The sequence below is a fragment of the Ornithorhynchus anatinus genome, chromosome 16, assembly GCF_004115215.2.
Source record: "Ornithorhynchus anatinus isolate Pmale09 chromosome 16, mOrnAna1.pri.v4, whole genome shotgun sequence".
Lineage (NCBI taxonomy): Eukaryota > Metazoa > Chordata > Mammalia > Monotremata > Ornithorhynchidae > Ornithorhynchus > Ornithorhynchus anatinus.
This window is the reverse complement of record NC_041743.1, coordinates 37,123,897-37,150,363: the sequence shown is the minus strand read 5'-3', so window position 1 is coordinate 37,150,363 and position 26,467 is coordinate 37,123,897. Positions and strand designations below refer to the sequence as shown.

The 26,467-nt window shown below is 46.8% G+C and overlaps 2 protein-coding genes across 3 annotated transcripts; both read right to left on the bottom strand.

The window, feature by feature from the left end:
* Positions 1-1,094: 1,094 nt before the first annotated feature.
* On the bottom strand, positions 1,095-2,654 carry GJA9 (gap junction protein alpha 9). Its single transcript, XM_001512804.3, has one exon. The coding sequence runs from the start codon at positions 2,652-2,654 to the stop codon at positions 1,095-1,097; it is 1,560 nt and encodes a 519-aa protein (XP_001512854.3).
* Positions 2,655-7,273: 4,619 nt separating this feature from the next.
* On the bottom strand, positions 7,274-23,207 carry RHBDL2 (rhomboid like 2). 2 transcript variants are annotated; one of them, XM_029081136.2, is made up of 9 exons: positions 23,130-23,207; positions 22,260-22,347; positions 15,680-15,919; positions 13,771-13,919; positions 13,118-13,230; positions 11,963-12,063; positions 10,697-10,757; positions 9,067-9,128; positions 7,274-7,564 (listed from the first exon to the last, which is right to left on the bottom strand). In XM_029081136.2, the coding sequence occupies exons 3-9, from the start codon at positions 15,908-15,910 to the stop codon at positions 7,385-7,387; spliced, it is 897 nt and encodes a 298-aa protein (XP_028936969.1). In that variant the 5' UTR covers positions 15,911-15,919; positions 22,260-22,347; positions 23,130-23,207; the 3' UTR covers positions 7,274-7,384. The 2 variants fall into 2 exon arrangements, with proteins under 2 accessions (XP_028936969.1, XP_028936968.1); XM_029081135.2 differs by lacking the exons at positions 7,274-7,564; positions 23,130-23,207 and having other exon boundaries at positions 8,708-9,128; positions 22,260-22,524.
* Positions 23,208-26,467: the final 3,260 nt, after the last annotated feature.

Sequence of the window (26,467 nt, the reverse complement as noted above, 5' to 3'; positions counted from 1 at the left end):
CGGTTCTGCCTGTGGCCAAATGGGCAGTGTTTAACTATGGGTAGGACCAATCCATCGTATTTAGAGTGCTTACTGTGTGCAAAGCACTGTACTAAATGCTTGGTTGGGAAAGGACAATACAACAGAGTTGGTAGGCACATTCCCTGCCCACAAGAGGCTTACAGTCTAGAGGATGCTCCTCAGTGCTCAACGTTTTGGTTGGAATATGACTAGTCCATGACTGATGGGAAGAGGTGTGGGGGGAGACACCTGATTTAACCCTCCCCACACCCATTTCATGATGATGACAGGTGTGGAATAGTCTGTGGACCAAATTTTAATATCCACCCTTGTGTCTGCTTTTTCATTTCAGAGGGTTTTGGGGGGGGGATTATTTGCCAGCATTGACATAAAGACAGTTGCTTGGCAGATGTTTGACTGGTGAAATTACAAACCCAGCTAATTTACGAAGGCGTCATTGAAGAGGTGGGCTTTGAGGAAGTTACTGATTGAAAAGAGAGAGAGAGCTTTGCAGATGAGAAGGGGGTGGGTTATTCAGAGGCACAGGACAGGGAAGAAGGCCCAGCAGCTGATGTTTCAGAGTGCAACAAAGGAAAGGAGGAGGTGGGAATATAAAAGATGAGCAAGAGCATGTAGGTGGGGTTTGAGAACCTAGAAATCCTCTATATGTTAGAGGGTTTTTTAGAAAAGCTCTGCTAGAATAATCAAATTGGTCAAAAATAGAACTCAGGAGGGAAATTATACTTTAGATCAGTACATTCTGACAAATCCACAGTCTCTCCAAAGAATGGCTGTAGGAAGCTCTAGTCCATTTCAGTTTCCGAGTGGGATGTTTTGATCCATATCAAATAAAAAGGATGAGCTTCCTGGGAGTCTTTGATTTTGGAAACATCATTCCCCTTGGATTGAAAAATCACCACAGGCTCAAGAGGAAAATACGGCTAAGTCCTTCTAAGAAGCTATAATCCAAGCTTGTCTAAACTACAGTTAGTTGCCTTCACTGTTTCAAAAGTCCTTCATTTAGTGATGGACACCCACACACAAGGCGCCTTCTGGAACAGTGTTCGGTAGCGTGCAGAAAAAGTAGCAGACGTTCAGATCTGAAGGTCGGTCGGGGCCCGCCTGCTGCTAACGCTGCAAGTCGCCAGAGAGATTCGCCGAGAAAGTGGGAAAACCCTAGGACTGTCACAGCTTTTGCTGGGTTTGGATCCCGAGCTCATCTCCCCCGGAGAGTCTGAGCTGTTTGACCTACTGGGTGGTCGGGAGTCCGCCCGGGAGAGGGCTCGGGGTCTGCCGGTGCTCCCTCGGCTCTGTCTCCTGAGGTTACCTCTGGGAGGTGACCCTCTGCTCTGAAGACCCCCCGTCGAACCGTTCCAGGGGTCGCTTAGGCTCCGTGCTGTGCGGGTGCAATCGGTTGGCGGGGAGAAAGTCATTTCGGGTTGCAGTGAAGGGTATAGGGCAGCCCCCAATGGCATCTCCGGCCGATAGCCCAGATGGACGGCAGCTTCGAAATTAGCCTGGTGGCCGGTGGTGGTGTTCTCTTGCTTGTGAGTGCCACCGATCTCTGCCCTCACCACGCTGATTATCCCTTCGCTGTGACTCAAGTTGGCGTTCGCAGGATAACCCTCCACGATGCTACTCAGGCACGTCTCGTCAGACGGTTTATTTCTCTCGTCACTAGCCGGACTTTTCTTGCCAGTTTCCTGAAGGGCCTGCAGTACTGAAGGTGAACTGAAGCCGGGGTACACTGTGGGATTCATTTGTTTTTCCCCTAACACGGTGTAGCCAATAGGCGCAGAAGGGAGCGTCTTGGGTGGATTGGTAGCCGTGCCCAGACAAGGTGGTTGTGCTGCAGAAATTCTTTTTGCCTCGCTCAAATCAGAGTCCTCACATTCATCATTCATTTTATATTTATATTTGGGTCTCTCAAATCCCTTTTTGATTCTTTTTAAACCGAGATGGACAATTTCTAGAACATTTAAAAGAAGAGAGGCAGCCGCTATGGATTGCATAAATAACAGGAAGACCGTCTTCTCTGTCGGCCTCGATACAAAGCAGTCGACTGTATTTGGACATGGATCTCTATGACACTTAAAGAGAGGATCGAGCCGAAATCCATAGAGAAGATACTGGCCAATCATGAATCCAATTTCAACTGCAGACCGAGTTAAAATGTGTATCACGTAGGTACAAAGCAAGGCCCCTCTCAGTGGTGCTTTATTGAGTTTCCTTTGCTCGAGCTGACGGAGTTCTCGCTCCAGCTTTCTCCGATCCTCGACCATTTCAAACTCAGTGGCCTCCAGTTCCCCTTTGAGTTGAGCTTTCTTCCTTTGCCTGTCCTTCTCCAGGGCCCTCAGTCTGTACAAAGCATGGCCCATGTACACCAGAGATGGGGAAGACACAAATATGACTTGCAGGACCCAGTATCTGATGAGGGAGATGGGAAAGGCCCGATCGTAGCAGACATTTCTACAGCCCGGTTGCTCGGTGTTGCAGACGAACCCGGACTGCTCGTCGTTCCAGACGTCTTCAGCTGCCACTCCAAGGACGAGCATCCGGAAGATGAAGAGGATGGTGAGCCAGATCTTTCCGATGATGGTGGAGTGGATGTGGACCTCCTCCAGAATGCCTCCCAGGAAATTCCAGTCCCCCATATTTAGCCGGCCATGCCGAAATCCGCCCGACCAAAATAGAACATTTCATTCACTATGCTTCGCCCCTGGAACTTTCCGGGTCGAAGGGACCACTGGGCTGCAAAACTAAAACATCGCAGCAGTTCCCTGCAATAAAAAAAACAAAACTATCTTCCCATCCTTGATCAGTACTTTGGTTTGGCTATTCAGTAACTCTGAGGTTTTCCACTCTTAAGCGTTCCCTTGTATTTAGCGACAGCCTCTTTAGCAAAATTTAAAATGTGCTTTTAGTTGAAGCGAGATTTTTAAATACCAGATTTTAAATACATGCTGGCCATAAAACACTTACTTACATTCTTGAGTTCCATACCTTGACGGAGGGAGAACGTTCTATCAGTTCCCAATCCTGTACGTATTTACACAGTAAACAAATTTTAGATCTGACTTCTCTTCATCAAGAAGCACTGGGGTAGATACAAGATCAGCAAGTCACAGTCCCTGTCCCCATTTCACCGATGAGGAAACAGAGGCCCAGAGTCTGTAAGTTCTTTGTGAGGCTTGTCGATACCTGCCCTTTTTGTATTGCACTCTAAGTGCTAACCACAATGCTCAGCACACAGTAGGTACTCAATAAATATCATTGATTGATTGAGTGGTGAGACTTTAGGTGGCCTAGGCCTACCCCAATCCCGAGACTTGTATTTCTAGCACTGTTCCCCCATCCCTCCCACACCCTGCCCCACTGTGACCTAGAGGAAAGAACACGGCCCTTGGAGTTAAAATAGGTGGCACAGCCCCTAGGGAAATGCTTAGTCCTTCAAGGAAGAGCTGGGGCTCTAATCCCGGTTCTGCCACTTGCCTGCTCTGTGACTGCGGGCAAGTCACTTCACTTCTCTGGGCCTGTTTCCTCATCTGTGAAATGATGATGATGATGATGGCATTTGTTAAGTGCTTATTATGTGCCAAGCACTGTTCTAAGCACTGGATGGGGATTCAATGCCTGTTCTCCTTCCAATTAGACACTCCCATTAGAGTGTTTACTGTGTGCAGTCCACTGTACTAAGTACAACATAACAATATAAGACATAGTCCCTGCCCACAAGTTCAACCTTTTTGTAAAACTCCTTCCAGAGTTGTGCAATCCAATCCCCTCAACTAGGACAGTACTTGGCAACTCTTAGTTTCCTTTAAATTCACCAAATTTACCAAGAGTGCTGACTGTGTGCACTGCACTGGACTAAGCATCTGGGAGAGAGAACAATATAATAAGAGACATTCCTTGCCTACAAGTTCAACATTTTTGTAAAATACTTTCCAAAGTTGTGAAACCCAGTCAGTCCCCTCAAAAAAGACAGCACTTGACAGCTCAATTCATTTAAATTGACCAAATTTACTGAGTGAGAGGCACCTTGCAGTTTAATCCACCTAAAGAGAGAGGGAATTTAAACCCCTTTTCCTGTTCTCAATGTTGTTTATTGTCTGTGGTCTATTTGCTTAAGCAAGAAATAAAAGATTTTAACAAAGAGGCTTCCTTCTCTTTGTAAATAGATTTTTGCAATTGTTTTAAGGCAGAGTAGTAAGTTTTGGTTTCGTTAAGACCTTTTCCTTTCCATTAAAAACAGGGAAAAAATTTTCATATCATAGGCCAAGTGGGAAAAAGACCAATCTGATATTTTGCTGTATTTTTCCAAGGGGGCACAGTTATTGAATTAGAGTAAAAATGGCAGCTTTTCATGAGCCTAAAGTGAGCAAACCAAAACTCACTGTAGAGATTTCTATCCATCTATTCTTGCCACTTTCAGAAATAAAGCGTGTTACATCCTTCCTTTTCATTTGGCAGGGCGGGAACTTTACTAGAATTCCATCACAAAAGTATTTATTATTACTAGCATCAAAAATATCCACCCCTACTACAAATGATAACTTGATGGTAGGTAACTGAAGGCTAATTTGGAATTAATAATTGCAGTTCCACAAAAAAAAAATCCTTCCTCCTGCAAAAATCTTTCATTCTTAAAAATATTTTTTTGGTTTTTTTTACACCACTTAAGCACTCTTGCCAGAGACAAAAAGTTTGCTATTTTTACTATTTCGACATAGCCCGGAACTGGGAGGTTAGTAAAAAAAACTCTAGCAGGGCTCTTCTTGGGACCAAATAGAATACACTAGACATGATATTTGTTTCAAACTGGTGACAACATTTTGGTCTGGCTCTCCAGAGGAACCGAGACATAGCTGCCCTCCTAAACATCCACTCCAATATTTGGGGATGAACCATCTAAACCTCGCTAATTTTCTCTCTCAAAAAACCTTATCTTTCCTCTTGTCACCCATTTTCTCCTTTAAAATCATGGAACTATGAGATTAAAATTGAACGATTACATAAGTTTCTAAGGAAAATAGTCATCAGCGGAACAAAATAGCCCCTTTAGCTAAACATATATATAGGGCTTTCTCAGCTCTGCCTTTCAGTAAGCTTGTGCCATTAAAACAGGTGAGCAAGCACAGACACCCAAAATCTTGAACTTGAAATACAGTTATTTGAGAAGAGGTATTTTCATTTTCTTTATTATATCAAAATATAAATGCATGGCCTTTTTTATGAAACAATGCAAGGATTAATTTAGCTCAACTGTTAATAAGGAGGAACTTTTGAGGGGATTTTCAAGAGAGACAAATCAGTTTTGCTCTTAATACAGAGGAACTTGAGATAGAGAAAATATGAGGAAGGAAATATACATATTTCTTTGGTTGGATAGAATACAGGAGGAAACACCTACCTTCCTTTTCATAAGCATGAACACCCGTAAAGATTACATCCTTAAATATCCGCCACTTATTGTCTGAATTCGCTTATTTGGAAGCGCAGGGCTTGTTAGAGGATTTTACAGAGTACACGCTTTGGGCAGTGAACTTATAGTCACCCAGAAAATCAATTTCCCCTGCCACTTAACTATGGCTCCTAGCAAAATGTAGTCATGGGTCCCAGATTAAATTGAGTGGGTGATTTTTTTCCAGAGCCCAGCACTATGAAAGCAAAGTGGCAGAAGTCAGGAAATGGTATTTGGTTGGGGGATTTTTTTTAATTTTTTTTTTTTTGCCATTTTGTTGCAATCAGGGGAGCAAACCAGGCCTCAGAAATAAATAACAGTCTTTTCTCTGTGGTGAGATGTGGAGTCGTGAACTGCTCTTCTAGAACTGAAAATTATAGGGGACCAATCGATGACTCTCTGTTCTGGCTTGGTCAATCAATCGGTCGTGTCCAATTTCATAGTTAGATGAACCCTATTCCAATGTCCATTTTCAGAGCACTTTTAGACAACTGTGAGGTATCAGTGATTGGGTTGAAGAGGGAAAATGAAAAGGACAGAAACAACCTAAGGGTCTCCAGTGAAAACCAGTAACCTCTCTGGGGAAGGTTTTGTTTTCACATTTCTCACCCAGTTGGAGCCGAGTGGAACTTTCAGTATGGAAAGTTCGGTTGCTGGAACTTTCACTTCCCAGGGTAGAAAAACTTATAGGACAAACTTCAGAATTCTTTCCACCCCCCTCCAAAAACTGATGTTGAAGACGATCTAAACCAACAAGGCCCTCGGGACGAATGGGACAACATAATAATAATTGTGGTAATTGTTAAGCGCTTACTATGTGCCAGGCATTTTACTAAGCTAGGGTGGAGACAACCGAATTGGGCTGGATCCAATCCCTGTCCCACGTGGGGCTCACAGTCTCAATCCCCATTTTACAGATAAAGGAAGTGAGAAGTTAGGTAACATGCCCAAAGTCACACAGCAGACAAGTGGCAGAGCCAGGATTAGAACCCATGACCTTGTGACTCCCAGGCCCGTGCTCTGTCTCAACATCTGATGGAATTTGATTCTTCCCAGGCCTAAACCCTGGCAGTATCAGCATGCGGAGCCTTAATGAACACTCTTGTGCACATTAATTGGGTCCTTGACTTTTCCTTTTTTTGAGGATATCATTTTAGGGGCAAAAAAAAAAAATGGAGCAGTCAGCATATGGGACCCTGGAGTCCTGCTGGGGGGTGGTGAAATATATCCTGCCTGTCAGGTTTCTTATTTTGCCTGAACTTGGGTCAGAGCCAGTGGGAAGCCTGGCTATGGAGGCAGGATAGAAGCAATAGACTCCAGGCATCAGCAAGGGCATGAGTTAGAACATCATTGAGAAGCAGCGTGGCTCAGTGGAAAGAGCACGGGCTTTGGAGTCAGAGGTCATGGGTTCGAATCCCGGCTCGGCCACTTGTCAGCTGTGTGACTGTGGGCAAGTCACTTAACTTCTCTGTGCCTCAGTTACCTCATCTGTAAAATGGGGATTAAGACTGTGAGCCCCACGTGGGACAACCTGATTCCCCTGTGTCTACCCCAGTGCTTAGAACAGTGCTCGGCACATAGTAAGCACTTAACAAATGCCAACATTATTATTAACATCGAATCCCGACCAACCGGCCAGAGCTTGAACCAGAGAGATTAAAACACAGCAGGGATTCAGAAAGCACCACGTGGAACCCTCTCCATCCAGCTCGTCCCCTGCAAGGAGGAGGTGACCCAGAAACCAGAGGACTCCAGCCTGGAACCCCAGCCCCACCCCCAATTTACAATCCCCACCCGCCCCCACCTCATTACTCTTCCCCAGTCTTCTCTGGCTCAGAATCGAGTCCCCAGTTAACAACTGATGGAATCTCTCTGGGATCCTTCAAAGGCTTCTCCGTGTTCTCCCAGATGGTTTCCTCGTCAGTTTGCCGGCGATAAAAAGATGTTGAAAACCACAGCGAATACAAAACAAAGCAAGTAAGCAGCGATGGCCATCCAAAACCTCGGATCTCTGAGCAGAGCTTGATCAAAACAGCTGAACACAGTGTAGCCTATGGACATCCCAGCCAGTCCTCCTGCAATGTGAGCCACAAAGGATACCTTAGGAAGAAAGCAAACCCCCCAAAAGAAAAAAGGAATTAGTGGCATTACATTACATATCGCCGTAGCCTATCAAGTCCAACATATGGGCACCCTGGAGCAGACAGGCATCGTAGTGATACATGGGGAATCATGTGGACCGACACCTTAAACATACACCACTGGGTACACAGAGACGAGAAAACACTCCAAAAAAACACACAGAGCCAAAGAACGCATTTTTCACCCAGAGTCCAGGTGGTCCTCCCAAGAGCGGCTGCTTTCTCGGGCTCACTTCTTTATCGTCAGCCTCACTGATGGTGGTTTTAATAATGCCGACCAAAGGAATAGAAGTCGGGTTCCTGCAGAGAGTGCCCAAGTTAACTCACAACAGGATCCCGCGTAAACCACCTATTGCATTTCTTGGTCACCGGGAGGATTTGAGGGGACCCGACTGGAATGTCTACACATGGTCATGCGTGTAAAATGGGGACTGAAATATGGTTTGAACATATGCATTCATCCATGTACCGATCCCACTGTAACCAAAGTGTCTGCCTCCAGAGAGCCCAGGAGCTCATCATGGGTATTGATCAAACAGTGGTGTTTATTGAGCGCTTACTATGTACATAGCACTGTACTAAGCACTTGGGACAGCACAGTTCAACAGGTATCAACTCACTCATTTTGCAACAGCCTTGGGAGACAAGGGCAGGACAAAGTTGAGTATTTGGCGATCTTAGGTGGGAACGGAACATTTCAAAATGGAACTGGAGAGAGCCCTGAGAGTGGGATGGATCCTGAGAAAGAGGGCGGTGCTTCAGACAGCAGGAAAGGCAGACATTGTTTGTTTGCAGATCTACAGCTGGTCGAGTTATCATAATAACTGTCGTATTTGTTAAGGGTTTATTAAGTGCATAACACTGGACTAAGCCCTGGGTTAGGCACGAGATAATCAGGTCAGATGCAATTCCCTTCCCACATGAGGTTCATAGTTTAAGAGGCAGAGAGAACAGGAAATATCCACATTTACAAATGATGTAACCGAAGCACAGAGAAGTGAAGTGACTCACACAGCAGACAAGTGGCAGAGCTAGGATTAGAACCCAGATCCTCTGACTAGTGACTGACCAGGCCTGGGCTCTTTCTACTAGGCCCTGCTGCTCCTCAGTGAACCATCAGTGGAGAGTGAGGTTTTAGTCTTTTAGAGCAAGTTCAACCCCACTTCCGCCCCACCTCGGCAGCTGCAGCTCAGGGTAGAAGGTATTATTATTATTATTACGATTCTACGCAGAAGAGGAGTAAGTGGAGAGCAGCAGAAAAGGCAAGAAGGTGGGAGTTGGCTGGCAAGTTTCTCCCTGTTTTGCAGAGGAGGAGACGTGATCCAGAAGCCAGGGTGCTCCAATCCAATGGGACTTGTGGTTTTCAAATGCATGGTACGGTGCCAAAACGGCCTTCCTGTATTTTTCGGTCGCCCTGTGGTCCCCAAAACACATCGGCCACTGATAACATGCAGAACTCACCGAGGGACCGGTCACAGGAGCAATAAACCTTCGGTACAGTGCAAAGCCCATATCGAACACAACTAGGAAAAAAAACAGTCAGATAAATCGTTGGTCATTTGTCCCTATCCTACTCTAGAGTGTGTCATCAAGAAAGGGTATTTAGTGAGCACCTAGTGGGTAGGGGCAAATGGACTAAGCATTTTGCATGACACTCTCCTTAGTAGAATGCTCTGCCGAACTGTACTTTCCAAGCACTTAGTAGAGTGCTCTGCACACACTAAGCGCTCAATAAATATGACTAAAGAAGAAGACAAGCTTTCTGCCCACAAGGAGCTTACTGTCCGGCAGGGAAGCAAAGTAGCCTAGTGGATACAGCCCGAGCCTGGGAGACAGAAGGACCAAAGTTCTAAACCCCGCTCTGCCACCTGTCTCCTGTGCGACCTCGGGCAAGTCACTTCACTTCTCTGTGCCTCGGTTACCTCATCTGTAAAAAGGGGATGCAGACTGTGAGCCCCATGTGGGACAGGGACTGTATCCAACCTGACGAGCTTGGATCTACCCCAGCATTTAGAACACTGCTTGACACAGAATAAGTGCTTAAGAAATACAAATCCCATCATTTATCAGTAGGCAGAGGGGTGCTCTAATTCTGGAGTATATAAAATAATAGGTACAGAAGTACATCGGGATTTGGAGGAAAAACAATGAGATGGGAGGTTGGGATGTGGGGAGAAAAATGTGGAATGGAGGAAAGTCTCCTGGAGTAGGCAAGACTACGGATTTTTTGCCAACTGCTGGGCAGAGGTCATGTCACCACAGACACAGCTGGAACCGCCTCACAAATACACCGATTATGATTTAGAAATCGATGGGGGTGTTTTATTATGGTATTTGTTAAGCGCTTACTATGTGCCAGGCACTGTATTAAGCACTGGGTTAGATATAAACTAATCAAGCTGGACACAGTCTCTGTCCCACATGGGGCTCACAGACTTAATCTCCGTTTTACAGACGAGGTAACTGAGGCACAGAGAAGGGAAGTGACTTAACCAAAGTCTCACAGCAGACAAGGGGGGAGCCAGGATCAGAATCCAGGTCCCTCTGACTCCCAGGCCCATGCCCTATCCAACAGGACATGCTGCTAATTAGATCGGATTAACCTTGTAGCTATCCCAGCGCTTAGAACAGTGCCTGGCACATAGTCAGCGCTTACCAAATACCATCATTATTATTATTATTATTATTATTATTATTATTACAGGAAATAGTCCCCATCCCACTCGGGGATCCCAAACTAAGAAGAGGGGAGAGATGGTATCTTATCCCCACTTTCCAGAAAAGGAAATTTAGGTTCAGAGAGTTTAAGTGACTTGCCCAAAGTCACTCAGCAGGTCAGCGACAGAGCTGGGATTAGCATTCGGGTCTTCGGTTAACCAAAGAAAGAAACGGAAAGTGTCCATCCAAGATGAGGTTTGACCTCTACCAAGCCTTCAGTTATCTGAACTATCTTCCCGCCTGATTAGTTTGAATAATTGACTTCCTACTGGATTGGAAAATTTTGCCAAGGAGTAATTTTGGGCTTCATCGATCTTCAGGCTGACATGCTGAACTGTATTTCTGGACACCGCACAGAATGTGTCACACTTACCAATGAAGATGATGATCAACAGTCTGGTGATTCCAAACAGAGGAATCATTTCCCTAAAGTTCTTGGAGAGAGAAAAGGCAAAGGTCAAGACCTTCAAGAGCAGAACCTCTGTAAGTTTCCCTTTCCTTTTGTCCTTTCCCCTCCCTACCATCCCCAGAAACATGTTTGACTGCATGAGAGTGACTGGGTAAGGAGAAGAACTAGACTGTAAGTTAGTTGTGGACAGGGAACTTGTCTACAAACTCTGTTGCACTATACTCACCCGGGTGCTTAGTACAGGGCTCTGCACCCGGTAAGAGCTCGATAAATACCACTGGTTGATGTTCCCGCCGTCAAGAAGCACGTGGTCTAGTGGAAAGAGCACAAGCCTGGATGTTGGAGGACCTGGGTTCTAACCCTGCTCTGTCACTGCCTAATGTGTGACCTTGGGCAAGTCACTCAACTTCTCTGTGCTTCCGTTCCCTCATCTGCAAAATGGGGCTTCAATACCTGTTCCCCCTACTACTTAACCTGCTAGTCCCATGTGGGACCTGATTATCTTGTATCCTCCCCAGTGCTTAGTAGAGTCCTTGGCATATAGTAAGCACTTACATATCACAATTATTATTATTACCCCCTCAAGTCACTGCCCCCAACCCTTTCAAGCCAACAGGAGCTCTCTTCTCAAAAGAAAATTTCCCATTTGGAGGAAGAGGACCTGGATTTGTCATGATTTATATTTTGAAGAATCTTTATAACCGCATCATACTTTCCTTCTATTTTAAACCTAAATGCTCAATAACATTAAGGTGGTCAAAGTGGATACCGCTCAAAGGAAGGATAGGGGCCTGCTTGGGATCAGAACCTGTTTTTTTAAAAAAGTTTCATAGGTCCATAGGACTCCAGGACGGATGCTCAGTCAAAATTGTTATTATCATCATTATCATGTGCTTACTCTATGGCAGGCACTGTATTAAATCCTGAAATATTGAACAGTGATTCTGTCCCACATATGGCTTATAACCTAAGAGGGAGGAAGAGCAAGTGACCTAATCCCATTTTACAGATGAAGAAACTGAGGCAATGAGAGATTAAAGTGACTTGCTCAGCAAACCAGTGACAGAGCTGGAATCCATGTCTCCTGACCCCCCAGTCCCAAGGTCTTCCGACTAGCCAGACTCCAATACAGCTGCCCCATCCTATTCTTCCCTAGCTGAATGTGAGGACTTTCTCTGAGTCTTCTATACAACAAACCCAAGAGGAAACCATGCTGCAAGGAATTTTTACCACTAGAATATTCATAAAGTATCCGCCTATCAGGGCATAGATGCCTCCTGAAGCTCCCACCAGAGCTTGAAGCGGGTCACAGATTGAGCTGGCAAGGGAACCTGGAAAGACAAGGAAAGTTTCATTTACTCATACATTCGTTCATTCAATCGTATTTATTGAGCGCTTATGGTGTGGAAAACACTGTACTAAGCTCTCGGGAGAGTGCAGTATAACAACAGACCCGTTCCTGTCCACAGTGAGCTCAGAGTTTAGAGGGGGAGACGGACATTAATATAAACAAATTACAGACATATACAAATATAATCATATGTGCTGTGGGGATGGGAGGGAGAAGGAATGAAGGAGCAAGTAAGAGCAGCGCAGAAGGGAGTAGAAGAGGAGAGGAGGGCTTAGACAGGGAAGGCTTCCAGATGAGAATTACGGGGTCTGTCAATCGTGTTTATTGAGCACTTACTGTCCACAAAGAACTGTACTAAGCTCTTGGGAGAGGACAATACAACAGTATAACAGAATATAACAGTAGTAACTTGTTCCAGTCAATCATATTCACTGTGAGGCACAAAGAAGTGAAGGGACTTGCCCAGGATCACACAGCAGACAAGTGGCAGAGCTGAGACTAGAACCCAGGTCCTTCTGACTCCCAGGCCCATACTCTCTCCACTAGGTTATGCCGCTTCTACTTCTCTTAGTAAGTATTTACTTTGTGCCAAGCACTATATTTAGCTTGGGGGTAGATACAAGATAACCAGGGTGGACGGACTCCCTGTCCCACATGGGACTCAGAGTCCAACTAAGAGGAAGTAGGATTAAATCCCCATTTTAGAGATGAAAAAATTGAAGCCCAGGGAAGTGACTTTCCTGAGGTCGCACAGCAGACAAACGGCGGAGCTGCGGTTAGAACCCAGGTGCTCTGACTCTCAGGCCCCTGCTCTTTCCACTAGGTCCTGCAGCTTCTCTGTGAATTAAATGAGCCAGATCTCCCTTATGACGGGGTTCACCCTATATATAGGTCAGAGAAGGAAGGTCTCTCAATTGCTGAACACAGAGCAGAACTGTTGAACATTAGGCAATAGGAAGGCAAGCCAATACGGACAGGCCAGGCTGTTCTCATTGGTAGCCATAGGCCACTAACTGGAAGCCCAGAATACTGACCTCCGATCACTCCAGCCAAGTAAACTAGTCCCACTCGGTGGCCTTTGTGAACCATTTCCAAGGGAATCCCCAGAAGGAGCTGCATGAAGAGATTTCCCACAATGTGCTCAACACTGCAAATGCAAACACAAAACTGTTGAATCCGTGAGGAAATATATGCAAAACCCAAATCACGTCATCGCTGAATCGGCAGATACAGCTCTTTTCTAGAGTGGAAATACAAGACGATTTATACGGTTTCAGATTAGGGACTTTTTCTTACAGGTTATCCAAACAAACAGAATCTCTGAGACTGGTTCCTAGGAACGAGATTGAGTAGCTCTTGGCTTTTTTTTTTACGGCATTTAGTAAGCCCTTACTACGTACCAGGCACTGTCCTAAGCGCTGGGGTAGATACAAGGTAATCCAGTTGGACACAGTCCGTGTCCTACCTGGGGCTCACCGTCTTAATCCCCATTTTACAGATGAGGTAACCGAGGCACAAGAGAAGTAATGTGACTTGCCCAAGGTCACACAGCAGACAAGGGACAGAGCCAGGACTAGAAGCCAAGTCCTTCTGACTCCCAGATCCGGGCTCTAGCCATTCCTGCTTCAGTCTCACTAGGGAACCACAAAGAAAAGGGATTATGAGTAATGCGGCCTGCTTGACTTACCCGGCATGCACTAGCATATAAGAGACAAATCTCCAAGCTTCTTCTCTCTTGTCTGGCCGGTAAATGAAAGGGCTGTTCCAGATGCCGGTGTCCAGGGTGATCCACTGCTTCTGGGGCTTCCAGACAGCGTAATAAATGAATACGGCCAGCTGGAAAGGCAGGGGCAGATCTCGGGTCAGCAAGATCTCATTCATTCATTCAACAGTATTTATTGAGTGCTTACTATGTGCAGAGCACTGTACTAAGCACTTGGAATGTACAAATCGGTAACAGATAGAGACAGTCCCTGCCCATTGATGGGCTTACAGTCTAATCGGGGGAGACGGACAGACAAGAACAATAATAATAATATTAGCAATCTCCTCTCACCAAGCATGGCCTAGTGGATAGAGCATGGGCCTGGGAGCCAAAAGGACTTGGGTTCTATTCCTGGCTCCGTCACTTGTCCGCCGTGCGATCTTGGGCAAGTCCACTTCACTTCTCTGTGCCTCAGTTACCTCATCTGTAAAAGGGGGATTAAGACAGTCAGCCCCATGTGGGACAGGGACTGTGTTCAACCCAGTTTGCTTGTATTTCCACCCAGTGCTTAGTACAGTGCCTGGCACATAGTAAGCACTTAACAAGTACTATTATTGTTGCTATTATTATCTTATCTTCCCCTTTTCCCTCTGCTCCCTCTCTGCTCCCCCTTCGCCTCCCCTCAGCTAAGTCCCCTTTCCCCGCTCTCTCTGCTCCTCCCCCTCTCCCTTCCCCGCTCCTCAGCACTGTGCTTATTTGTATATATTTTTATTACCCTATTTATTTTGTTAATGAGGTGTACATCCCCTTGATTCTATTTATCGTGATTAAGTTGTCTTGTTTTTGTCCATCTGTCTCCTCCTGTAAGCCCATCAATGGGCAGGGATTGTCTCTATCTGTTGCTGAATTGTACATTCCAAGTGCTTAGTACAGTGCTCTGCACATAGTAAGCACTCAATAAATATTATTGAATGAATATTATAATTATTATCTACCCCAGCACTTAGAACAGTGCCTGACACTGTATCACTAGGACAGGTGGTGGGAGAAATACCCCAACTAACCAACTAATTCCTTTAGATGAGAGTTGTGCGGGGGATTCTGAACCAACCAAAGAACTGTGGGGATGCATACATTGTTTCAAGCACGATAATTCTCAAGGAAGAAGGTAGCAAGACAAGGAAGACCAGAGGGTGGGGATTGGGAGGGTGGAAGGAAGCAACATACAGCAGGTGATAAGCCGGGGTCAACGCAGTAGCTGAAGTGACAGAGTGTTCCTTTCTACTTCTATCACGGTATTTGTTACTGGTTCTTGTGTGCCGAAGAGTGTACTCAGTTAATCAGGTCAGACAAGGTTTCTGTCCCACATGGGGCTATCAGTTTAAGGAGGATTTACAGAGAAGGAAGCCGAGGCACAGAAGTTAAATGACTTGCCCAAGGTCACACAGCATGCATGTGGAAGAGCAGGAATTAGAACCCAGGTCCTCTGACTCCCAGGCCCACGCTCTTTCCACTAGGCTCTTTCCACTAGGCTCTTTCCACTTCTTGCTCTCTACTCCAGTCTCATGGCGACCCCAGTCAACTTGACATTCGGGTTCCTGATGACATCATCATCATCATAATTGCGGTAATTTGTTAATCACTTACTACGTGCCAGGCACTGTACTAAGCACTGGGGTGAATACAAGCAAATCAGGTGGGACACAGTCTTAATCCCCATTTTACAGATGAGGGAACTGAGGCCCAGAGAAGAGAAGTGCCTTGCCTAAGGTCATAATGCAGACAAGTGGCAGAGCCGAGATTAGAACCCAGGTCCTTCTGACTCCCAGGCCCGGGCCCTATCCTCTAGGCCATTTGATGCCACTCCGAGCCCCCACGCGAGTTTACCTACCTCAGTGAAGCTGATGATGATGATGAACACAGGGGGTGGGATGCAAGTGGCTCTCTCAAGGTAAGTTCCTCGGGCATCTTCAGGAAGCATCCATTTGGAGATGAACTTGTGGACTCTGTCACAACAGGTGGAAGCTTTCTGTTCCCCTTCTTTCCCTCTCTCCTCGTCCTCCTCCTCCACGACATCATTCAGACCCCTTCTCTCCAACTCCATGTTCAGTGCAGTGGCCATCAGCCTGCCCTACAGAAATAATAATAATAATGGCATTGGTTCAGTCATTCAATCATATTTCTTGAGCGCTTACTGTGTGCAGGACTCTGTACTACACGCTTGGGAGAGTACAATATAACTGTTGGGAGACAGGTTCCCTGCCCACAATAAACTTACAGTCCAGAGGAGGAGACAGATTAATATTAAAAAAATTAAATAAATTAAAATCAAAAATTAATAGCCCTCCCTAGGTGTCAAGCACTGTACTAAACACTGGGGTAGATCCACAAACATTAGTATGGACATAGTCCCCAGCTCACAGTCTATGAAGAAGGGAGAACAGATACCTAACCCCCATTTTTACAGATGAGGAAGCTGAGGCACAGAGTTTAGTTGCCCCATGTCAGTCAGTCGTATTTATTGAGCGCTTACTTTCACTCAATCATATTCATTGAGCGCTTACCAGGTGCAAAGCACTGTACTAAGCGCTCGGGAGAGTACAAAAGAAGAATAGAACGGACGCATTCCCTGCCCACAACGAGTTTACTGTCTAAAGGTGGACTGTGGGCAAGTGACACAGGTAGTATTAGGCTCCCAAGGCTGTGCTCTCTCCACTAGACCACACTGCTTCTCCGCCCCTGGGGGGTGGGCAGATCGGACGCTGGCACCATTGGAGAACCCCACTGGATGGATCAGACGTGGCGGGAAGGGCTGCTTTTGATTTCAATTTCGCTCTATTTCCCAGGATACACCCACGTAGGCCGGCGGGGAGGATCTGAGTTGCCAGTGACTGGAGAGGCTCCTTCTGAAAGTGAGAGTGGACCCAAGGCCTTCTCCTCCTACCCCACCCTTTAATCTAAACCAATCAGGCTTTGGCCGGGCTGAATTTATCTCGATGTGGGTTGCTAATCCAGGCAATTTTGTGCCGGGCAACGCTGGGTGGATTTTAGCCGCTGCCCAACTCCCTCTTGCCCTGAGACTAGTGCGGGGTGTTGCTAAGCAATGAAAGTAATTGTAGAGGTTACAGATTGGACTCCCGGTCCAAACAGATTAAGAGTGAGTTATTTGCTAAGCTCTGAACTGTTATTACATCCCAGTTCCAGGGTTGTGCCGCAATCTGTGTGGTTACAGTTAGAATGGATGCCTTTTTTAGCTACAAATTACAAACCAGTCTTTTTAAACTGATATTTTTCTGTTCATCCACCGCCTGCAACTCTGAAGGAATTCACTGTTCGGGAAACAGCATACACTGTTTTATCAACAGTAAGGACTTAGGCAAATTCATCCGGCAAAAGTTCTTAAGATTTCGTTCCCCCCTCCCTCCCAGAAAAAGAATACAGTGTGAATTAGATCTGCAGCGGGAGGAATCCACTCCTCCCTGGGATCTCTCTTTGGAGTCTCTCGGAGAGTTTAATGCGCCCTCTCGGGAAGACCCCAGCCCTGAAGTGATCGACGGAGTCCCTCCTGGTTCCTATATGGCCCAGCGCCTTGGACTGTTCAACTCCACCTGGGACCCAAACCCCTTTGACGTCGGAGATCAGACTGGTCAGGATCCCATTCAGTTTCTCATTTACTTGGCATGGAGATATGAAGAGTTTAGAGCCACGGCTCGGGAGAGGAGGAAATCAAGGTACAAGGGCCTCACATCGGGGTTATTAAAGGCAAGGAAGGAGCCACTGCAGGTCAAGACACTGTCGTCTTTGGACAAGGGTGCCTCCATATCTCTCTCTCTGACCGGTGGCTTGGGCCGGACTTCCAAGAGAGTTCAGAATGACTGCTCCCTCTTCAAAGTCCAACTAAAATCACATCTCTTCCATGGAATCTTCCCTGACTAATCTCTCATCTCCCCATCTTATTATCAATCAATCAGTCATACTTATTGAGTCCTTACTGTATGTGGAATATTGTACTAAGCACTTGGGAGAACACAATACCACAGGGTTGGAAGATGCACTCCCTGCCTGGGGAAGCAGCGTGGCTCAGTGGAAAGAGCCTGGGCTTCGGAGTCAGAGTCATGGGTTTGACTCCCGGCTCTGCCACTTGTCAGCTGTGTGACTGTGGGCAAGTCACTCAACTTCTCTGTGCCTCAGTTACCTCATCTGTAAAATGGGGATTAACTGTGAGCCTCACGTGGGACGACCTGATTACCCTATATCTCCCCCAGGGCTTAGAACAGTGCTCTGCACATAGTAAGCGCTTAACAAATACCAACATTATTATTGTGAAGCAGCATGGCTCAGTGGAAAGAGCACAGGCTTGCGAGTCAGAGGTCGTGGGTTCAAATCCCGGCTCTGCCACTTGTCAGCTGTGTGACTGTGGGCAAGTCATTTAACTTCTCTGGTCCTCAGTTCCCTCATCTGCAAAATGGGGATGAAGACTGTGAGCCTCACATGGGACAACCTGATTTCCCTGTATCTACCCCAGCGCTTAGAACAGTGCTCTGCACACAGTAGTGCTTAACAAATACCAACATTATTATTATTGAGCATCACCTCTGCACTTTCAGTCATTCATTCACTCAATCGTATTTATTGAGCGCTTACTGTGTGCAGAGCACTGTCCTAAGCGCTAGGGAGAGTACAGTATAACAATACAGACATTATAACAATAGACACATTCCCTGCCCATGCACTTGAGTCTGTATGCCCAAAAAACTTAGGTGCTCTCACCACTGGCTTAGTGGAAAGAGCACAGGCTTGGGAATCAGAGGTCGAGGGTTCTAATCCCGGCTCTGCCAGTTGTCTGCTGTGTGACCTTGGGCAAACCACTTAACTTCTCTGTGCCACAGTTACTTCATCTGTAAAATGAGGATTAAGACTGTGAGCCCCATGTGGGACAACCTAATTACCTTGTATCTACGCCAGTGCTTAGAAGAGTGCTTGGCACATAGTAAGGCCTTAACGAATACCATCATCATCATCACCACTCCCACTCCCGCACAGCACTTATGTACAGAGCCTTCTACTCGGTCGCTTCCCCTGTGCGACATTTATTTATATTAATGTCGGTCTCCCCTGCCAGATTGTGAGATCCTCAAGGGCAGGGATCATGTCTACGTACTAATAAACAGCACTGCCTCCTGGAATGAGCAAGGGCCTGGGAGTCCGAGGACCTGGGTTCTGATCCCGGCTCTGCCACTTGTCTGCTGTGGGACCTCGGGCAAGTCACTTCTGTTTCTCTGGGCCTCAGTTCCCTCATCTGCAAAATGGAGATTCAGTACCCGTTCTCCCTCCTACTTAGATTTTGAGCCCCGTGGGGGGCCTGATTATCTTGTAGATACCCCAGTACTCAGTACAGTGCTTGGCACATAGTAAGTGCTCAAATACCACAATCACTATTACTTTGTTGTATACTCCCAGTACTCTGCATGCTGTAAGCATTCAATAGATACCACTGATTGATTGATAGGTAAGTAGAAGCCAATCAGGAGCAAGAGGAGGTGGTTACGCACAGGTCAGAGATCAGAGCGTAAAAAATTGAGCAAAACAGGATTTCCATCTGACCTCTAAAAAGTGGGGACTCAGCAGCCCAGGCAGTGATGATACTGCCGAGGAAAGGATCCCAAAAAGATAAATGCAGAGTGGAAAGACGGAACAGTGAGGACTCATATGTGTGGATGTGTGTTTGTTATGGGCTAAAGGTTTATCTGGGGGAGATATGATCTTTGTCCTGGGACTTGGGGTGAAGCAGCCAGTTACTCAATAAAGCTTTCCTGGCTTATGTTGCACTTGAATGGGGGCTGCTTAGGCACATTGACAGATACACACACACACACACACACACACACACACAAAAATTGAAAATCAGCATATAATAGGATCTTTCCACCAGATTGCTCTGAGGAGCTCAGTCCCGGCTGGCTCCTGACATCTGTTTTTTTTTTTTTAACACTAGTATGTGGAACACAGAAGCCGCACGGCCTAGTGGATAAAACACAGGCCTGGTAGAAGGACCTGGGTTCGAATCCCAGCTCTGCCACGTGTCTGTTATGTGACGTTCGGCAAATCACTTCACTTCTCTGGGCCTCAGTTACCCCATCTGTAAAATGGTGATTAAGACTGTGAGCCCCATGCTGGGGGAGGACTGTGTCCAATCTCATAAACTTCTATCTACCCCAGTGCATAGTACAGTGCCTGGAAGGTAGCGGGTGTTTTACAAATATCTTTTAAAAAAAAGAAGCTGTTGCAATTGAGGCCATCATGAAGTCTACGTATTGGAACTGGGCATTGGACTTGGACACTTAAATTAAGGCACATGTCTGGCTCAAAAAGGGGCCACTTCCCTGGCAAAAAACAGGGCCCAAGAAAGAACTGTGCAATCCCAGGCATGCCCGTGTCCTGGAAAGGAGAACAGGGGATTGCCATATGTGTAACAAGTGTGACTTGCTCTGCGAGAATCTACATAGGCTCAGATACGATTTAGCCTACTTTACACAGCATATATTCGCCATAATTAGAACAATGGGGGGGGGGGACGAGATGGGGGAGGAGGGAGAAACCAATCCATCCAGAAAGTCGAGAGCAATCTCTACTCCATTCCAAATAATCAGCATGAACTTCTTTGGATTTTTACCAAAGACGAAAAGAGGTTACACACACTGGCATACACCAAGAATGACTACCACGATAAGATCGACTCCTCCCTATAAATACTGGGACAAAGGACAGAAGTAGCGTGGTCTAAGTCGATGGAGCCCGGGCCTGGAAGTGAGAAGGAGGTGGGTTCTAATCCTGACTCTGCCACTTGTCCGCTGTGTGACTTTCGGCAAGTCGCCTAGCTTCTCTGTGCTCTGTTACCTCATCTAGAAAATGGAGATTAAGACTATGAGTCCCATGTGGGAAATGGTCTATGTCCGACCTGGGTAACTCATATCTACCCTACTGTTTAGTACAGAGCCTAGCATGTAGTAAGCGCTTAACAAAGACAGTTAAAAAAAAAAAAATCAGGGGGACCACTGGGCCTGGGAAGGGAAATAGTGTGGAGGGTCAGGGAAAGACATACCGGAGTGGAAGCGTTTTTTAAAGGTATTTGTTAAGCACTTACTATGTGCCAGGCACCGTACTGAGTGCTGGACAGGTTCCAGGACAGTTTCCAAGTGGGTATGTCCCAAACAGTGTCCTCTCCTCCCTAAGAGCTCTTCTACAGCTATATAACACGGGCCCTTTATCCCAAAGTTTCTGGATGTCTGCCCAGGGATGTAATCCAACCAGTCTAGATATTGTCATATCACAACCACTAAGTATGCATCATCTCTCAGAGGCAGCTTCCCGGCCCCAACCTCCCTGCTCCCAGAAACCATGAAATCTGTTATCTCCCCTTTATCCCACTCTGTCCCCAAAGAAATACCCAAAGGTTGGTGGTCCTCAGCCTCTGCCTTTTCTTGGGCTTAGTGGCTATAAAGACAAAGCATAGGTTGGGGAAATAGTCCCAGTACTATCCTTTGTACTCCAAATCTGCCCCGGGGGATCCCAGGTTAAATGATGGTCAAAGAGGAGGTCCTCATCCCCACAAGGCTGACCCCTCCTCCCTTTCTGCATATTTCCCAACCTATTTTTCCAGCTAGGAAGCTAGGAGAGAGAGGAGGAAGGAGGGGAGCAGAGGGAGGGAAGGTGAATAGGCTCCCTTGAAATATAAATGACAAAAACCAAAATTTTCCCTCTGACGGGTAAACCAGGAAGAAGGAAACAAATGAAGGGGTGACAAACAACCCCGGGAAAGCTAACAAGGAGGAAGAAACAGCCACTCTGATTCCGGAGGCTCTCGCCAATCGTCAGCAGGGAGGTAGGGGGGTTAGTAATTGAACGAGCCACGCTGAGCCCGCTTTCTGTCCCCCTCCAGGAACAAGCCAGGGTTGGGGGGTCCCGGGATTCAATGATGCCCAGTTACATTTCTGAACAGGATTGGGAAACCCACGGGAAGCCCTAACACCGGTTCTGCAGCCAGGACCACCTCCAGAAGGCCCACCTTCTGGCTCTCCATCACCGTTTAGGGGCCTGTTTAATCCAACCCTGAAAAGGATCGGGCAAGATCAGAAACGGAACAAGTCTCTGCGGGATGAAAAGTGATCGGGAGGCAGAACTTCCTTAAAAACAAACTTAGAAACGTGCAGGGATGTTTCCTGCCACTTTCAAACATGCAGCAAGTAGCTATAAATGAACAGTCGACGACCGTTTCCCTTTGGCCTTTTTCCTTTCTTTTTTTTCAGGCCTCCCCCAGCCCCTGTTTATTTTCTCTCCCTCTCCCCCCTGTTTTAAAGGCCCCCCGAAACGTGGGCTCTCCTCTGGATGCAGCCAAGCCCCCATCCTCTGCAAAAAAGGACTCCCCTTCTTTCCCTCTCCCCCGCCCCAGGGCCCTCCAGCTGGGCTCTTACCCCGATGGCCAGGAGGAGGGTCACTGTTGCAGAACAAGGGTCACTCTGTTTTGGCCTCTGAGTCCCAGAGGGCTGGACTGCAAACACCCTGGAAGGAATGGGAGAGGGACGGTGGGGTGGGGGGAGAGAGGAGGAGAAGCAGCTTTCTTGTCCTTGCCTCTCTGTAGCCGCTTCTCTTCCGTGTCTGTCCCTCCCCTTCTCGGGGCTGAGACACGCCAACCTGAAATTTCAAGCCTGAAAGAATCAAGGCAGGTTCCTGCCCTCGTCCAGCCCAGAGGGAGGGAAGCCCGGAGGGAAGACCCGCAGGAGGAAGGAGGAGAGGAAGAAAAAGGAGGTCCGCCCTACAACAAGGCAGGATTTGAACTGGGCGGGTTTCTGGTCCTAAACCTCAAATCCAGACACAGCTGTAGTCCCCTTTCTCTCTTTGACTCCATCTCTGTTTTTCTATCTCTAGCTGGATCTCTCTCCCTTCCCCCCTTTCCTTCCTCCCTCCTCCTTTCTTCCCCTCCTCTCTCCTTTTACCCTCCTCCTTCCTCCCCACCCCTCCTAACAGTAATAATAATAGCGGTATTTGTTAAGCATTTTCTCTGTGCCAACCGCTGTTGTAAGACACAAGATCTTTGGGACCCTCTCCCACGTGGTGCTCACACTCCTAATCCCCATTTTACAGATGCATGTAAGGCACAGAGAGGTTAAGCTCTTGCCCAAGGTCACACAGCAGACATGTGGCAGAGCTGAAATTAGAACTTACATCCTCGGACTCCTAGGCCCGTGATCTTTTCACTAGGCCACGTTCCTCTTCTCCCCCACCCCCCAGCTGTCCTTCCCACCTCTTATTCCCTCTCCCCTCCCCTTCTCTTTCTCTCCTACCTGCCTATCTCAAATTTCACTACCCTACTTGTGCAGGACCGAGGCCATCCTTCAGGCTGGGGGAACAAACAGCCACAAGTTCCACCCCATTCAAAAATGGAGGAGGAGGAGGAGGAGGGGACTGTGAGGAGAAACAATTCAGCTGCCAGAAGAATCATGAATTCCTGCATCAGTACTTTCTATATAAACCTCATGGTCAAGGATTGGCATAATCTAAATTGTCCAATCCAATTTGCCTGTATCCACCCCAACACTAGGACAGTGCCTGGCACCTAGTAAGCACTTAACAAATATTATTATTATTGTTGTTGTTATTATATTCTTGGGGAGATTGGTGAGGAAGCTCTGCAAGTGAAGGAATTTAGGTAGTCTGGGTTCCCCCAGCCAGGGTCTTGCCACACACACACACAACTCGCAGTCTCCCCTGGAAGCGTGGGTTCGTATCCCACCTCTGACATCCGGTAATCTTGGAGAAGCAGTGTGGCTCAGTGGAAAGAGCCCGGGCTTGGGAGTCAGAGGTAATGGGTTCGAATTCCGGCTCTGCCCCTTGTCAGCTGTGTGACTGTGGGCAAGTCACTTCACTTCTGTGTGCCTCAGTGATCTCATCTGTCAAATGGGGATGAAGACTGTGAGCCTCACGTGGGACAACCTGATGACCCTGTATCTACCCTAGCGCTTAGAACAGTGCTCTGCACCTAGTAAGCACTTAACAAATACCAACATTATTAACCCCTCCTGGCAACTCCAGTCATTCATCAGTGGTATTTATTGAGAGCCTCCGGTGACCCAAGCACTGTATTAAGGCCACTGCAAGAATACAGTTAGGTTAAGTAAGACACGGCCCTGGCCCTCGGGTGAGGGGTGAGAGCTGGGAGTTTGGAGCTTGAAGAAAGGAGACAAAGCAATGCAAGAAGACTAGGACATGGACAAACTCAGTGAGAGCTCAAGAACACTGTGATTCCAAGAGCCTCTTTCAGTCTCCTAACAGCTCAAGGCAAGGTAGTCTTGAGCCTAAGAGTCATAACAGCTGTGGCCTCACAATATTTTAAAATCAATGATTTTACAATTTTATGTTCAGTATAAATATACATATATAGCCCAAAGCCTAGAGAGTCTGAAACCCCAAGAAAATTAAATTTATCACCTCTTTCTCAAGTAAAGTGTTATTTCTGCTTATCTCTAGTGTCAACTCAGGCTTAACACCTGCTTGATGAAAGGTGGCTGGGGTGTTCACTGTATATCCATTAGCTCAGTTCAGGGTCAGTTGACTAATGAAGAACTCATTGTTTGCAGCTGCTTCTTTTCATCTTTTTGGGTTTCCTCGGCTTGTTGGGAAACCCTCTCCCAGCTGAGCTCAGCAGCCCCCAAGCAGCTGTTCTGTTGGGCCAGTTATTTTTATCTGAGATCAGTTAGAGTGTGAACCCCTTATGGAACAGAAACTGAGTCAGTGCTGGTTGTGCTGTCTCCGTCTCAGTACCAGAGAGCTTAAGTACAATAATTATTGATATTTGTGACTGTCTCTGACAGTGAAAATCCCTTAGTTGTGTTGCTGAACTGCGTGTATTATTTCTGGATGTGTGAGTAGTTGTACACCATGGATTTGATCCCAGGGCTGATCCACCCAACCTTGGCAGACCTGGCCCTCCTGTGGCTTTAGGTTTTTGCCGCTGGCCTGTGGACCATCGCTCCACAATGGGGGCATGGGGCTCTCAGAGAGAGAAAGAGACTCCCTGCCCCCCAACAATAGGGTGAGTTAAGAGCTGGGTTGGATTCCTTCCTTTGGATACTCACCCCCTAGCTCTTGTAGACCTCTCCTTACACTCTGCCTTTTTCTCCTGTCTTCAATTTATTTTAATGTCTTTCTGTCTCCCTGCCTAGACTGTCAACTCATTGTGGGCAGAAAATAATAAGAATGGTATCTGTTAAGCACTTACTGTGTGCCAAGCACTGTTGTAAGCACTGGGGTGGATACAGATAATAATAATAATAATGTCGGTATTTAAGCGCTTACTATGTGCCGAGCACTGTTCTAAGCGCTGGGGTAGACACAAGGGAATCAGGTTGTCCCATGTGGGGCTCACAGTCTTAATCCCCATTTTACAGATGAGGTAACTGAGGCACAGAGAAGTTAAGTGACTTGCCCAAAGCCACACAGCTGACAAACGGCCGAGCAGGGATTTGAACCCATGAGATAATCAGGTTGGACACTGTCCCCGTCCCTCACGGGGCTCAGTCTCAACCCCCATTTTTCAGATGAGGGAAGTGAAGCCCAGAGAAGCAAAATAGGGATTAGAACTCAAGTCCTGCCAACTCCCAAGCCTGTGCTCTATCTGCTAAGCCATACTGATTCTGCTGTACTGTACTCTCCCTGGCACTTAATACAGCATATTTTGCAGCTAGTCAGTGCTCAATAAATACAACTGATTGATCAATTGCATTGTATTTTCCCACATGCTTAGTAGAGTGTTCTGCAGACAGTAGGTGCTCAACAAATGAGTGCTCTTTTGCATTGTACTTTTCCCAAGTGCTTAGTACGGTGCTCTGCACCCCTTACTTATCACTGATTGATTGGAGTCAGGGTGGGCCAGGCCCCACTTTTCAAAACATGTTCCATTTTGGCATCAGTGCAAGGGCCTTGAAAAGGACCGATCAATCGATCAGTGATATTTATTGAGCGCTATGATGTGCAGAGCACCATTCTAAGCTCTTGGGACAGTACCCTGCAACAGAAGTGTCCAATCCATCATATTAATTGAGTGCTTACTCCTTCATTCAATCGTATTTATAGAGCACTCACTGTGTGCAGAGCACTGTACTAAGCGCTTGGAATGGGCAATTCGGCCACAGATAGAGACAATCCCCGCCCAACAACCGGCTCACAGTCTAAAAGACTTAGTAGAAACGTGCCCTGCCCATGATGAGCTTACCGTCTAGAAGGGGAGATAAGAATTGATCCCAATAAAGAAAGATATCTATGTACATGCCGTGGAGTTGGGGCTGGGGGCGAATATCAAATACCTTTTGGACTGTGAGCCCGTTGTTGAGTAGGGATTGTCTCTGTTGCCCAGTTGTCCATTCCGAGCGCTTAGTCCAGTGCTCTGCACCTAGTAAGCGCTCAATAAATACGATTGAATGAACGAATGAATCAAAGGTCCAAAAAGGAGGAGCCACAAAAAAGCAGGGTGACCAAAGAAAGGTAGAGCCCAGGAGGATGGAGGGTGAAGGCGTTGTTGGGCAGGGATCGGCTCTATTTGGGGCCGAATTCATAATAATAATAATGGTATTAAGCGCTTACTATGTGCAGAGCACTGTTCTAAGCGCTGGGATAGATTCAGGGT

What these genes read in the sequence shown, in the direction of transcription:
- GJA9 (XM_001512804.3), bottom strand. Translation starts at nt 2,654, where the DNA reads ATGGGGGACTGGAATTTCCTGGGAGGCATTCTGGAGGAGGTCCACATC.
- RHBDL2 (XM_029081135.2), bottom strand. Translation starts at nt 15,910, where the DNA reads ATGGCCACTGCACTGAACATGGAGTTGGAGAGAAGGGGTCTGAATGAT. An exon ending in TATATGCTAGTGCATGCCGG is followed by an intron (nt 13,231 to 13,770) that starts GTAAGTCAAGCA and finishes TTGCATTTGCAG; the next exon opens with TGTTGAGCACATTGTGGGAA. An exon ending in GTTGATCATCATCTTCATTG is followed by an intron (nt 9,129 to 10,696) that starts GTAAGTGTGACA and finishes TTTTTTTCCTAG; the next exon opens with TTGTGTTCGATATGGGCTTT.